Below are 14,620 nucleotides of genomic sequence, written 5' to 3'. Positions count from 1 at the left end.
ATTTGTGCTGCATCCCTTGTGCCTATTTGTCATGAGTGTCTGCACCCAATCCAGTGGCAGGTTGATCCATCGTGCGATACCATCTCGGCTATATCTCTGCTTTTCTTCAGGCTTTGGCAGAGTTTTCAGAATTGTGTTTTGATGCAAAGTTTCTTTGTATTTTTTATCACTCTTTGTACTTGGGAAATAATTGGGGAAATAATTTTTGCAGACTCCAGTATATCATGACCATCAGAAGGGGAAGTGTATGAGTGTATCCTTATCATTCATCAGTATCCCTAACTTTATTGATTATGTTTCCACTCCTGTTCAGATTGCACAGTATTTTGAGGGGCCAGCTTTTTACCTTAGGTTTATGAACCACAAGGCTGATTCTCTCCTTCTTTGCATGTAAAAGAGTATTTCATGTTCTCTTTAATTTATACCAGCGGAGAAGCATCAAGCCTGTTTTGTCTGCCTTGCATTTATCCTTTTTGTTCTGCCAAGGAATTTTGCGGCATGTTAATTCCTCATAAAGAACATCTAAGGCTTTGCAGATATTCTTTTCTTACTCTCCTACTCATCTGATGGATAAGTGACACCAGTAGGGTAGCAGTCTCTGGGGATGCCATATATCTTGCACACACTAATCCCCTAAGAGTGAGAATGAGAACTGAGCCTTAGAAAGGTGGAGCACAAATGTGTAGATCACTGAATGTGGAGGACCAGACTACCTGATTTCTTCAATTTTTTAGTAGTGTTTAGTAGTGTTGCTCACCTTGATAACTGTGCTTTTACAGAAGCTCAGATGTGGATGTGCTGTCACAGTAGAGAGACTTGGCTTGTGTTTTACATGGAACTTTAGTTTTTGATTCCCTACTGCAGTTGGAAGAATTTTCTTTTTTTTTCTTTATTTTATTTTTTTTTTGTGTGTTCTTTGTTAAAAATCAGAGGGGAGACCTCATTCCTGCTCTGCACCCAACAGCACTGGATTTCTGGGGTGGCAAGTGTCTGCTTGTAGAACATTAGATGAAAGTTGTCAGTAAAGATGTTATCTCACTAAACATAAAGGTGCTGGCAACCCTTCTGGATGTAACCTCATCCTCCTGAATGGACACTGTAGTCTAGGATGATACTTTAGCATGAAGGTTAGACCAGATGACCCATTGTGACACCTTCCAACCTTATCCATTCTGTGATTCCCTCAGTTTGTAACACTAAGGGACCAACAAACCATTAACTTTGAAAAGCCTTTAAGCGCTCTGGGGGAAGAAGACAGTGGTTTTATGTGTCCTAGCAGACTACAATGAAAAAGCTTCACTCCTGGCAGCCTGGGAGAGATCCTCTCTTAATTGAAATGGCACCAATTCAATGTCATATGTTTACAGAGCAAAGTTCTTGGGATTCATCCCTTCCCTCCCTTTGAGGTTGTCTGCATATATGCAGCACACCTTTACCACACAGCAAAGCTTGGAAAGGGAAACAGTAGGAAAATTCCAAGATGTCAAGGTGTTCTTCCATGTGGCTGAACCAAAACAGAGCACTCACTTTTGGCAGGAAAGCTCCAACAGCAGAAACTGTCCTCAGAAACCTTGGCTCTTGGTTGCCTTGTGGGAAGGAGATCACCACAATCAGATCTTGTCTCTAGCTAACTGCCTGCTTTGTTCAAAGATACCTTTACTTCAGGAGTACTGCATTTGTTTTTTCTTCTTTTCTGCTGCATCAGACTTGTGTAGATGAGCATTTCTGGCAGGAGGGATTCTTTGCCTTGAACTCTTTGGCTTTCCCTTCTCAGATGGCTGATGATAGCACCCTGGCCTTTAGAAATGAGGCTGCAGCAGCTATCACCAAGCTCAAAAATGGATAGCAAGTGAAGGCCTCACAACTGGCATTTTATAACTGTGTGTGATGGGAAAGGCCAACATCTCTGGATCCAGAAACAGTGACAATGTGTTCCTGTAGCCCAGAAAGCTAATTGTATCGTGGGCTGCATCCAAAGCAGCATGGCCAGCAGGGCAGGAGAGGGCATTCTGTGCCTCTCCTGCCCCTCTGTGAGACCCTCACTTGGAGGGATACCAAGGTGATTAGAGGGGTGGAGCATCTCTTCTACAAGGAAATGCTGAGAAAACTGTGATTGTTCAGCCTGGAGAGCAGAAAACTTCAAGGTGACCTAATTTTCAGTGCCTTCCAGTACCAGAAGGAATCTCACGAGAAAGATGGAGGAGTATATTGACAAAATCATATAGTGACAGGTTGGGGAAATGGCTTCAAACTATAAGAGGTCAGGTTTAGATTAGGTGTTAGAAAGAAATTCTTCACTTTGAGTGTGGTGAGGCACTGGAACAGGTTGTCCAGAGATGTAGATGCCACATCCCTGGAAGTGTTCAAGGCCAGGTTAGATGAAGCTCTGAAAAACCTGATCTAGTAAAAGATGCCCCTGCCCACAGCAGGGGGGTTGGAACTACATGATTTTAGGTTTAATATCTATTCCAACCCAAGACATTCTGTGATTTTGTGTAAAGGTCCTAGTATGAGATTATTATCTTTGTTCGTTATACTTTTGACTGAAAGCAAACCCAGCATTTCCAAAGTGCTGCTGTGGCTTTCTGCTCCTCCAGAAGCTGAAAGTAATCTTGAAAGGTTGTTACAGCAAGCAGTCCTGCCCCATTTTGCTCACTTCAACATGTAAGAAAGGAAAGCCTGCTAATAAAAAATATTCTAGCATGAACCACATGCATTTGATTTGAGTGAGAGGCTTGTCACTGAGATTCTGCCTCAGTTGAAATTGAGCCAGATCCTTGGGTATGTGGTATGCACAAGACACTTTGAGAGTCATTTTATCACCCTGTGGCTTGTTGAAGAGGATGTAGGATAAACCATAGGCAGTCAAGGGAATCTGAGAACAGCCTGTGGAGAGAGATGGCTTTTTCACTCAGCCTCTGTGTGATGTTCATCAGTGGTTCATGATGGTTGTTCTGTTGTTATACTTGGTCCCTAATGAGCTGAATATAAGCAACAGCACAAGATCTGGAAGCAAACAAACAAAAAATTTGGCTTTGTTCTGTTTCTCCAGCCAGAGTGGGGTATTACCTGAAATTAACTTACTCCTCCACTTGCCTTGTCAGGACCTTCTCTGAACCTGTATCTCTTGCCCTGGAATGACATCAGCTTTCATCTGTTATTTTTTTTCTCCTCATACCTGGTCAGTACTTACTAGTCTATGTCTCAAAGGAGTTAACAGGCAGGAGCCAAGGGCTGCTGAGACTCAGTTAAAAACCAACTATCTTGGGTTTTTTTCCTCAACTGGCTAATAAAGCATCCCCATTTTGGCTGCATTTCCTTGAAGCCATCACCCGTTCTTCCTGTATAAGGACTTGTACAGAGGTGAACAACATCAAAGGAGAAGCTCACTTGGCTCTGAATAAAGCCCTAGAAGTGCTGCATATTAGGACTCAGCTGCATGCCATCTACATCCAGCATGCTTAATGTTCCTGTGAAAATGTTCTTAAGAAAATTCTCAGAAATGTCTTTGGAAAACCTGGACACTAAGGACAACTTTTCTCACAAGATTTCTCTTCCAGTATGGCTGATTATGTCTGCAGAAAGAATAATTTTATATTGTTTCATTCCTGAAAGTAAATACTTACCAGATTTAAAAAGAAAAGTCTAAAGGAATATGTAAACACACTTGAAACAAAGACCAAAGTCTGCAGTCCTTAAAATGTTTGGAATTAGGTGGCATTCCAAGAGTTAATCCCTGGGGATTAGCATGGCAAGCACTTTCTGTTGTTGTTTACACATGTCCTGTGAGGAAGGCTGTGTTGTCACAGCAGGTTCCTCTAGGAGGGTTAGCCATAAAGCTCTTGAAGCCAGTTTTACAAGCGGAAAGAACCGTAGCAACACAAACAGCAAGTGCACAGAGCACTGCTTCAAAGACAGAAACTGCAGATGAGTGGCATAAATTCAGTATGTTAATAGAAAAGAAAGGGAAGGTTTGTAGCAAGGAACTTCATATGCAGAGGTGCAAATCTGGTGATAAGCAGATATTGGGCATATGCCTGGCTTCTGTTTTGTCCTTTCATTTACATGCTGAGCACACAACTGAGAACCTCCCCTCCTAGACTGCATCAGGACCCAAAAATGTGGGTTCTGTAAACCTGTGCTTGTTGAGGGCACACCAAAAAGACAGGTGTGGGTGAAATACAATCAGCACTGGGCAAAAGCTGGAGCTCAGGCTCTGAGCTGGAGCTGCTTTAGAGTGCAAAGCTGGCATCCAGTTTTGAAGTGGAGATGCTGGGCTATGAACAGGAGCGGGACTGCTTTTAACCCTGACCTATACTGTCACCTTAGTGCACTGATAAACAAGGCTGGCTTGAGATTTAAGATGTTCTTTTCTGTGTTTCTCTCAGTGTGGAAGCTAAATAATTTCTCTCCTGAAAATTTAATGGATACAACTTTATAAAAAGTAAAATCAGTAAAAATGAATGTAAGAAATTGAGCCCAGTTCTGTGTTGTCTTTTCCAACACCTCAGGAATGGGACAGTGCAACACATTCACACTCTGCTGCTCTTTGCTAAGAAAGAAAGAATGTACTGGAAGGGCTTCCCGTGCAATGTTATATGGAAAAATAGTCCAGACACTATTGGATGAGGCAGAGCATTCCTTTAGACAAAATGTTTTGGCTTGTAAACTCTTACTTCTAGTGTGGTGTGCTCTGAAGTGCTACCAGCTCATGGGTAGCTTTGCACATGGCTTTGATTTACAGGATCCTGTCTGCTTCTCTGCTCCCAGGCAGTGCGATATGCACAGTCCCCATCTGGATTTTAAACAATTTCCTGCCTGGCGTCTCAGCGGGTGAGGCTCAGCTGCATGATGGGGGGAGCCCACCAAGATGCAAGGCCCAAGCTAGCAGCCCCTGTGCCTCCTTCTGCCTGGCCTCTCTTGGCATCAGCAGTGATGCTTGATGGAGATCACCTCCAGCAGTGCAGAACAGTGGGGGAGCACACCATGGGTTGGGAACTGCAGATCTTTTAAATTGGTTTCCATGCTCTGGCTGTCATAGACTCTTCCCTAAAGGCCACATTGTTGGAATTCAATGTCCCTCAGACATTTTTGGAGGTTCCAGGCCCTGGTCAGAAGCGTTTTAGAACCTGCAGGCAGCTGGAAACAGCGGTGATTTTGAGTTTGAGCTATGGAATGAGTTACCAACTTTGAAGGTGGAACAAGGAGTCACAAAAACGTATATATTATAGTAGAAGTAGTTACAAAGAAGAGGGAAGAATTTTTTAGTATTGTACAAGGGGGTTTTAACACCTGTACAGGGGGGTTTTTATTTTGTACATGGGGGTCAGAAGTTTTAAGATGGAGGAATGTAGGCTGGTCCTGTTCCTCCTTTTTCTTCTTCCTTACCTCCATGTTCTTGATGATGTTGGCACTTATGGATTGGTTTAGAGTAGAAAAGCACCATTTAATATAGGTAGTAGGTATTGGGGAAAAACTGTAAACAATTATCATGTAATGTATCATATAAATGATAGCAGCAGCCAGGGGCAGGGGGAGAGAAGAAGAAGACAGCAGACAGAGAGGGTGTCAGGGGTGTGTGTGCCTCTGCCTGAGCTGCTGACCAAACCACAGCAGCCAGAGAAGAAAATCTTTTAGATAACTTGCAATAAACTGCCTTGAGACTGAAAAACAAGAGGCTGCTGCGTTTTCTTTGGAAGCACAGGTTGGAGGAGAGACTTTTCTACCACACGGAACCCCTGAACCAGGCCAGGGCTCTGACACCACATGATGAGGCACTCCCTTTCAGACAGCATAAAGAGGGAATTTTTACACCTTGTGAAAACTCTGTAGTGTATTTAGAGAGGTTTTTGGTTCCCAGGGGATTAAAAAACACAACCAAGCCTTCAGCATTCGCCTCTACTTCACAGAAGCTTTAATGCTGAGTGAGGCATTGGCAGAGTGAAACAAGCCTAGCAGAGTGGAAGGTCAGAAGGCTCTTTCAGAGTCCACTCTCTTTAATGAAGTTCAACAACTTCCCTCTCTGCCCTCTCACTCTGCTGACAGCTTCGTCTCCCTCTGGCTGAGGCTGCAGCGTGAATCAGACCGTAAAAAACACATCTTGGGTCTGATGTCGCATTTCTTCTGTAGAATGCTTCAAAAACATTACCACGCCGCATCCCAAAGGGTGGCTGGATTTTACTTTCCAGCCCTCAGCTTGCTCCCTTTGCGGACTTTAGCATCAACAAGCTGTTTCTTGTTAGGGCTGTAAAGAGCTGTGATTAGCCTGCTGCACACATAAGAGGGAAATTAAACCATTTAGTTGTGTTTAGCAGCTCAGCCCCTTCTTCAGGTTCTCTTTTCACCACTAAACACTTTAACTAAACAATGACTAATGAGGCCAATTTGTTGTCAATTAATTGCCCCAGGAAAGGGCCCCTAATTGTGGTGAGCAAGGTGGCTGTTCTAAAGCATTGAAGGACCATATGATGGTCAGCATCCCCTCTACCTTGGGGCTTATTAGTGTTTTATATAAAGTGCTGTTAATTGGGATCTGGGGACAAGGAAATAAGAACTCTCAAGGCTAATTGATAGGCACCTGGGGAGGGTTTTAGTGGCTGCAAAGTTTCTTTGACTTTGGAAAGAAGTCCTGATGTTTTCTGGTTTTTTTACCCTGAGAGCTGGTGACTCCTGTGTATTAGTGGGTAGGACTCTTAATTTTATCCAACAGATGGGGGTCCTACTTGCCTATAGAGAGGAAGGAAATAGACTGGAGGAAGCAACTAATGAGGATATATTGAAGGAATTGAGAATTTTTCCATTTGTATCCAAGGTGCCCTTTTTCGGACTAGCAGTTAGACCATGTAAATGAAGCTTATGGGCTTTCTTAGGCAATTGCAATACTGTTTGCATCTGTGTCTTGGAGGAATTAAATAGCTTTTGCTGTATTTTAGGTCTGTAACTGGGAATAAGAGCTATATTATTTTATATATATTTTGTGACTTATTGACAAAATACTGTACTGTTGAGCAGTTTTGGAATTGGAGACTGGGGAGTAGCTGCCCCACAGTGGAAAGCTCCATCCAAAGGTCTTAGGTGTAAGACACTGTTTACCCAGAGGGAGGAGTCCAGGCATCTGACTGAATTTCATGTGAGTGCATTTACATGGCTCAGAATTTTCCAGCTAGGTGTCCCCTCTCCCTGTGTTTGCATTTTTTTATTGAGCTGAGTTCCTAGTCCTGTGCATCCTGCCCTTTTCTCACAAACCCATCCTCCCGCTGCATTGAGATGTCATGTGAAGCATCATAAAAGCAGAGTGCCATCAAGTGCAGGAGCCAGGGACTAGTGCCCCCAGCCTGTAAGTACCCCTTGTACTACCCCTTGTACCCCTTCTGCTAAGCAGTGGTTACCACTCCTGCCACTTTGTGCCTAGGTGCTCTGATCCAAAGGTAGGGATCTGAACTGTTTGGGAGCTGTGGCATGGGTCAGGTTCAGCATAAACAATATTAGGAGATCTCTAGGAGCAGTCCTTTAGAAAGGGTGGCCTTGGTGCTTTCTTATTCCATCCCCACTGCACTCCTGGAAAGGCACTAAGGAGCTTGTCTCCTGCATGTGAACTCCTGTCTTAGCCTTTGGGCTCATTCATTTACTGACATTAGGGATGTACACTGCTCTTTGCCTCTTTCCATAGCCTTGAATCAGAATACTGATCCAACCCACCCACACCATCCCAGGTAATATCTCAGGAGAAGTTTTGAGCTCTGAAGGGCTTTAGTCATAAAAGGCAAGGATAACAGCAGCAGATGTTTGTGTGTTTGCTTGTTTGTGGTTTCCTTGCTGCCTCGCGTATGCAGCCCCTGGTCTGTAATAACTGCTGTAGCGGGTGTTTTTGTGGAAACAAATCACCTGCTTTCATCTGAAGAGCAACAGTGATTGTGCTGGGGGAGCATGATCTATTTTTCATGTCTCAGTATTTCTTATTATTTAAATTAATGTGAGTTGCAGTTGTCATGAAGTGAAGGATTGACAGCAATTAACTAGAACAGCCTCGGTGCAAGCTGTTTCTACAAGAGCCTGTTCTACCTAGCTCTGTCACTGTATCTTTTTTGGGACTTAAAATCTCCCACACCAGCTCTGACCTTGTACCCCTCCTGCCCTGCAGCCCTCCCAGTCCAGGGCACCCCACAGTATCTCTGCCCTTGTCCCACTCCTGCCTTGCAGCTCTCCTTCTCTTCCAATATGAGCTTCTCTCATGGAGAATGGCCACTGGTTACTTTGGGATTTGTTATTTGCTGTCAGTGATGTGGAAGATGAGATGCTGGGCTGGCATCAGCCTTGTCCAGTAGATGTGAAATGCAGGAGAAACAAATATGTGAGTTTTAAGCCATTCTTCTCAGGGCTCATTCCCATCTCTCCAGATGTGGGTGGGGCATCCTCCCTCTTTGGGGATGGAGGAGTGGGTACTACAGTGTGCTTCCTTTCATGTCTGGCTCTGCTCCCCACCCCAACCAGGGGCATCCTAAGCACACTGTAATGGATACTCCAAGTGTTTTACACTGAAAGAGCAGAAAAAAGTATGGCAATCTTATATTTTGCAGCAGTACCTAAGACCCTGGCAGTGTTTTCCCATGGTACTTGGAGCCAGAGGGGTTCAGCAGCAGCAGCCTGGTCTCCCCTGAAGTAAAAAGCTGTTAGTCAAATTATGAAAATGCCTGTAAGGTCTGTTGAGTTGTAGTATTTGCCCTTCTGTGAGGCTGCAGCCTGTGGGTTTGCCTCTGCTAATAGTTCGGAGAGGCCACTCACAAAAGAATTTTCCACTTGAGGGTTAACAGGAGATGCCTGGGTAAATGGAGGCTGTGACACCCAGTAGATTCTGGTCCCTGGAGGTTTTATTCTCAGCAATCCTTCTTCCAGCAGTCTTGGACCTGTGAAAACATAATACAACCCACACATGGGGAAAAATAATAAGGTCAAAGCTTCTCATTTTAAGGTTGTCCTAAAAAGGTGTGTACAAAGTAATGACAAGTGCCAAGGAGGCAATGCTAACTGTTGCTGGTGCTGACAGTTTTGGCATTTAAACATGCTGGCTTGACGTCCTGAAAATTAAAAGTCTCTGACTTTTTATCTGAGTGAAATTGTTGTCCACTGGCTTTGGATTCTAAACAGATGAAGCCAAGCCAGGTTTTAAATTTAAAGGGAAATTATTTCCTGCCCTATTCCCCCTTGCCTTAGCCTTTTCTTGCCTTCTGACCAAGGTGACAGCTGAAAGGAACCAGCCATTATATTCCTAACAGGATTTCAGACTTGGATGTCCTTTTCACCCCCATCTGAAAAAGTGGCAAGACAGATATGACCATCTGGACACATTTTCTTCTTCTTGGGCATTTGATAGGCATGGTCAAAACTGCTTGTACTGGTTGAGTTTACTTGATCCTCTGTGAAGTAAAATGTCTTGACAGCTTTGGAGTTTATACATGTCCCAGCTGGAGATCTGCTGCTGCCCTGCAGTGGCTTTTGCTGCTCTCTCCTCAGCCATTTTGGCTGGCATTGCACCATTATACTAGGACTTCACACTGGCCCACAGCTTCGCCTGCTAGTCCTGCTTCAGTTTAGTCATTCTTGGTTTGCTGCATGGCTTTTTTTTCATTATGCAAATGTTAACCCCTTGAGGTTATGGTAATATTTCCAAAATATGGTGTAGCCTCTGGATTTACTCCTGGGATCTGCTTACCCAGGTTTGCCAATGCACCATGGAGAATTTGTGCTGAGGATGCTCCAAAGTCACTGTCCTTGTGGCCCAGGTGTTCTGTCCAGATGACATCTGGGCCACACCTGGGCAACACCTGGGCCACAACTTTTGCAGAAATAGCAGCTCTGATGTTCTTTTCCAGGCTAAGCCCATCCCTCCTCTCCTGTGCATGTTGGTCTTCTATCAGGTCTGAGGTGGGCCTCCAAATTGCTTTGTTCCCAGTAAGTAAGAGTATCAATTTGGATTTTGGCACCAGAACTTTCAGGGCTCTGCCAGCCTGCAGATCTGCTGGCTGGAACAATGTGCAGGTCTGTCCTGAGCCATGGGACAGGGTATTCCCCTCATCCACTGGGAAAGAAAGGAGGAGAGTTTTCTGTATCTCCAGGGGTGAGTTTCTATCCCCTCCCTGAGAAGCCCTTTCCTGTCTTGACTTTTTGAAAGTAAAAGCTTTTTCCTTATTTTGAGGTAGACTCTTCCTTACATTGCAGCTCATGTTAGCTGCTTTTTAGTGTTCACTGTGCACCTCTGAGAAAAGTCTCTTTTCTCCAAGTTCCCACTCACTTTTTGTAGAGAGCAATAAGATCTCCCTCAGCCTTCTCTTCAGACTGAACAAACCCATCTCTCTTAGACCCTTCTCCTGGGAAGCCATGTGCTATAGCCCTCTGACCATCTTGGGAGCCTTCCAGTGGATTTGCTCCAGCATGTCAATGGCCTTCTTGTACTGGGGAGCCCAACACTGATCTAGTGCTTGAGATGCTGTCTAACAAGCACCATGTAAAGGGTTTTAGACTCTTCTCTCCACTTGGGGGATTACACTCTTGCTAATACAACCCAGGATGCTTCTTCTTTGCTGCAAGGGCATACTGCTAACTCATGCTGAACCTGAAGGATCCCCATGTGTCCTGGACTGCTTGAGCCTAGCACTTTCTCCCTTCCAGAAAATATCAAGGTGGTTGGTCCCTAAAGAGGGAGTCTTACTGTGAGGCTTATTCTACCTGTCTAAAGCAGTATCTCCTCTTCTTAACCAAGGCACTCTGTATCCTCTGATGCTTACACCTGAGCTAGTTCAGCATCCAAATCTGCGTACATGCCAGGCAGTGTTTTGCATTTCCTTTCCTCTCCTTTCCACCGTCTTCCTTAGAAAGCCTGTATTGAGTGACAGGCCAGTCCTAAGAGCTGTCTTACCCCAGCTCCGTCATCCCAACAGTTTTTCACACACATCCCACTTGAATCTGTGTGAACATCTGATTCTTCCTGTTTTTCCACCATGCTACTTGCACTGCTGCACAGGCATTTGAGGTGGGCCCCCAGCTGTCCTGCTTTCACAAGGTGTGCAAAAGCCTTCCCCATTGTGTTGCCCCCCAGCTGCTCCCTCACTGCCCTCTGCATTGGCACTTGTCCACAGATCACAGCAATCCTTCCCCAGTGAGCCTGGCTTAAATCCTTCCTTGCCTGGAGGAGTGAACCTGTTGGAAAATAGATGTCTGCTTCACTTGCTCAATAGGTTCTCTTCCTTCAAGGGGGTCCCATGGTCATAGATACTCAAATGTTGTCCATGAGTTTGGGGCCTACAGAGAGGGGCTAATGAGCTGTGGGTTGTAAACAACATTCCTGTGAACCGAGCAGCACAGCTGGAAGTAGTGAGTTGCTCTCTTCAGGCTTCATTTCCTTTTCCCCACCTAGCTTATAGATAGTGTTGCCTCAAAAGGACCATCAGCCACTCCTGCCAGGGAGGGGGATGAGGAAGCTGCTGTCTGTTTACTCTGTGGTTAGCAAAGCAGAAAATGATGTTGTTTCATTCCTCACTACACACAAATTTGGAAGCTGAAAATATATTAAAAAAAAAAAAAAGTATTTTTTTATTGAAAATTCCTCACCACCTGACATGGGATGTGAAGAATGGAAGCCAGACATAGATGTGAGAGAAGAAAGACTGCAACAGCTGGCACACTCCACACCTGGAAGTGCCTGTTCAGGTCCTAGTTCATGGTCACTCTGGAGCTATGACAAAAACTCAGCCTGGAATGTTTTCAAGGATCTTGAATGACCAAGTCATGGCTGATCTTGTGAATCTTAAAGATTCTGCCGTGCCTTTGTTGGTCTGCCATGTGTGGTGCAGTCATACAGAAGCTAACTGCTGCAGGTAGCCCATGGGGGATCCCTCTTGGCTGAAAGGTGTCACAGAAACCAATAATTAATGCACCCCTTGAGTCAGTGCCTTGAAGCCTGGCATCCTGCAGGAGGATGTAGGACTGCATCTGGGACTCTGGAGTGTAAAAAGTAGCTGGGCTGATACTGAGAGACTGATGATCCCTTTCAGGCAACTTTGAAGTAGGCAGGCAAGATCTGAGAGGTCATTTTATGAATACCCCCAAACTTGTCCAAACATAAAGCATTGCAGCACAGGCTGTTTCTTGCTGTAGACCCTTAAAATACAAACTACACACCAATACATACTACTCTGATGTCATTTTAGAAACCCAGCTAGTAGTGAGAGGGGTGCAGCCTGTGAGATGAGTTTGTGGCTGGCTCTGGTTAATAGGTTGGTGGATGATTAAGCCAGGTAAGCTGCCCTCCATAATTCTGCTTATAACAAGGTCCAACTTTCTTTTGTCTTCACAGTTCCACCAAAGATCTCCAACATCTCCTCAGACATCACCGTGAATGAGGGCAGCAATGTGACCCTGGTTTGCATGGCAAATGGGCGTCCTGAGCCTGTCATCACCTGGAGGCACCTCACTCCTACAGGTAAGAAATCCAGCTGGATTCAATTTGTGAACTGTACTGTAGTTCCCTTCTGTTCCAGCATCAAAGAAAATTTCAGTAGCAATATAGGCAGCCCTAGAAAAGTGGCAAGAATCTTAAGTGTACTTCAAGCTTGTTTTGCAGTGTGAATTCCCAGGCAAAATAACCAGGTTTTCCAAGTGAACAAATGAAATTACTTCAATAGATGCTCTGTAGAATTGGAACCTATAATTCTATTATCTTAGGTTTTCATCTAGTTGTCCCAGTCTCTACTGCTGGTAATGCACAGCACAGTGATGGAGATGAAATGCTGCTGGTGCTAGACCAAGGGAAAAGGATTTCTGTTGAGACACTGTAAAAAAGAGGTTCTTTCTGAAAACCATGGGATTTGCTTCCTACTGATTTGCCTTAAAAGGGAGAGGCAAAGAGTGGCCCAGTTTATTTCATACTGCTCTCCACTTTGGCAGACAGCCAGAAGTCTTGTGTCTTCCGAGTTGAGTAAAGAAGGCAATTGATCTTCAAAGTGAGTGAAGAGCATAGTGGTAACAGAATAAAGGAGATCTCACCGTCTTTGTTCTGCTATCTAACTGTGCTCTCCATGCTCAAGCATGTGGCAAGGTTGGGAGGAGAGTATCTTTCTAGTAGCCAGACTGTGGGGTCAGCAGCTTGGCTTGCAAGGAAAGCTCCAACCCCTAAAGATTTAACAGTAGGATAAGAACAAGAGGTAGGTTTCTATCCCTCTGTATCATGTCCTTGGAGGAGAGAAAAACTCTTTAGCTGACTTCTTTTCCTATCAGATACTCATTAATCTAAAATGCAGGGGGAAAACATTGATTAGCCCCATATGAATGATCTTCTGTGATCTTCACATATATATAAAAGGTTAAAGAGGATTTGAGGAAGGCAGAGAACAAACATTCTGCATGTGCTACAGATAGTCCAGCTTTCTACTGCAGTTCAGCAGCCAGAAAATGGGAGAGTCTTGCAGAAAGTTGGAGAGAGAAAAGTCGAATGACACATTGGAACAGACTTTAATCTAAGGGCTACATCCAGAACCCCCTGGATTTGGAGCCTGTGGTTGAGATTGGGGTTGCTTAGATTTCCTGTCTTGTCTCTTCAGTCAAACCAAAGTTCTCCTGAGCTTTCATGTATATGAAAGCTAGATATGCATTCTGAATTTCTGGCCCATTTCTTGCAATGCCAAGAGAAAAAAAAAAGATGGGGAAAGCCTGCAGGAAGAGGTGAGAGCAAGGCTGATTAGGGGAACACTAGTCCTCTGTGGTATTATCATCACTACCTGGTTTTCTCTTCTGTTTTTTTTTTCCAGAATTAAGTATGACCATGCCATTTGTATTCATAGGAGAAGAGAACTTATTTTTTTCATCTTTAATTATGTATATAGAATCTTCTAGCTTTGGTATTTCTGTTCTTAAGGTCTACTTCATATCAAATCTTCCATATTACTGCTGCATCCGTTTTTCAGTTCTCTTTCTTGTATCCAACTAAAAGGTACTCCCTAGTCACTCTCTGAGCACAGACTAACACTGAGTTAAGGGTGTTAAATCTTCATGAAATCTAAGACCTGGAACACATGAGATGCATTCTTCAGAGCAGTTAGAAGATTCTTGTCTTGACTCATCATTTTTACTGTTGCTGCTTTGTGGGAGTTTTTCATTTGTACCACCTACTTCACTGTATCAGACACAGGTTTTTTTTGGTTGTTTTTGTTTTTGTTTTTGTTTTTTTGTTTTTTTTTGTTTTTTCCTTTTTACAAAAGTCTCAACAGAACAAATCCTCACTCTGGCTATCCCCACAGTTAGCAACAGAACTGAAGAATCCCATCCCTACTGTGACCATGGGGACAGTTTCCTTGGCTCTGTTGTTCAGTTTTCTAGCATGTCCCTTCACATTTTTCCTCCCATGCTGCGTGTCTCAGAGGTGTTGCCTTGTTAGCATCCCGCAGCACCAGCTCACTGACTCTTTTCCAATCCCTCCTCAGTCCTCCTCCCTATAATACAGCCTGCCAAGCACCTCCTGTGTAACAAACTAGAGGTTATGATGAAGGGCAGGCAGTCCTCAGTCTGTCACCTCCATGTGTTACTGATTGTGGTTCTTTCTTTTTCCCCATCTGAACCCATCTGCTGTCTT

At 44.2% G+C, this 14,620-nt stretch overlaps 1 protein-coding gene across 6 annotated transcripts in view; it reads left to right on the top strand.

Annotated features, from left to right (window-relative positions):
• The window catches only part of LSAMP (limbic system associated membrane protein), a 1,016,799-nt gene that overhangs the window by 884,807 nt on the left and 117,372 nt on the right, over positions 1–14,620 (top strand). For all 6 annotated transcript variants that reach the window (XM_021549182.4, XM_085591629.1, XM_077781239.2 and 3 more), the window contains one exon: positions 12,350–12,475. In XM_021549182.4, the coding sequence (XP_021404857.1) occupies positions 12,350–12,475 (126 nt within the window). The remainder of the gene's footprint in view (positions 1–12,349; positions 12,476–14,620) is intronic.

This window comes from Lonchura striata, chromosome 1 (genome assembly GCF_050655825.1).
Source record: "Lonchura striata isolate lonStrDom1 chromosome 1, ASM5065582v1, whole genome shotgun sequence".
NCBI classification, from domain to species: Eukaryota; Metazoa; Chordata; class Aves; order Passeriformes; family Estrildidae; genus Lonchura; species Lonchura striata.
Note: the sequence above shows the minus strand (reverse complement) of the source record. Positions and strands in the feature narration are given on the sequence as shown.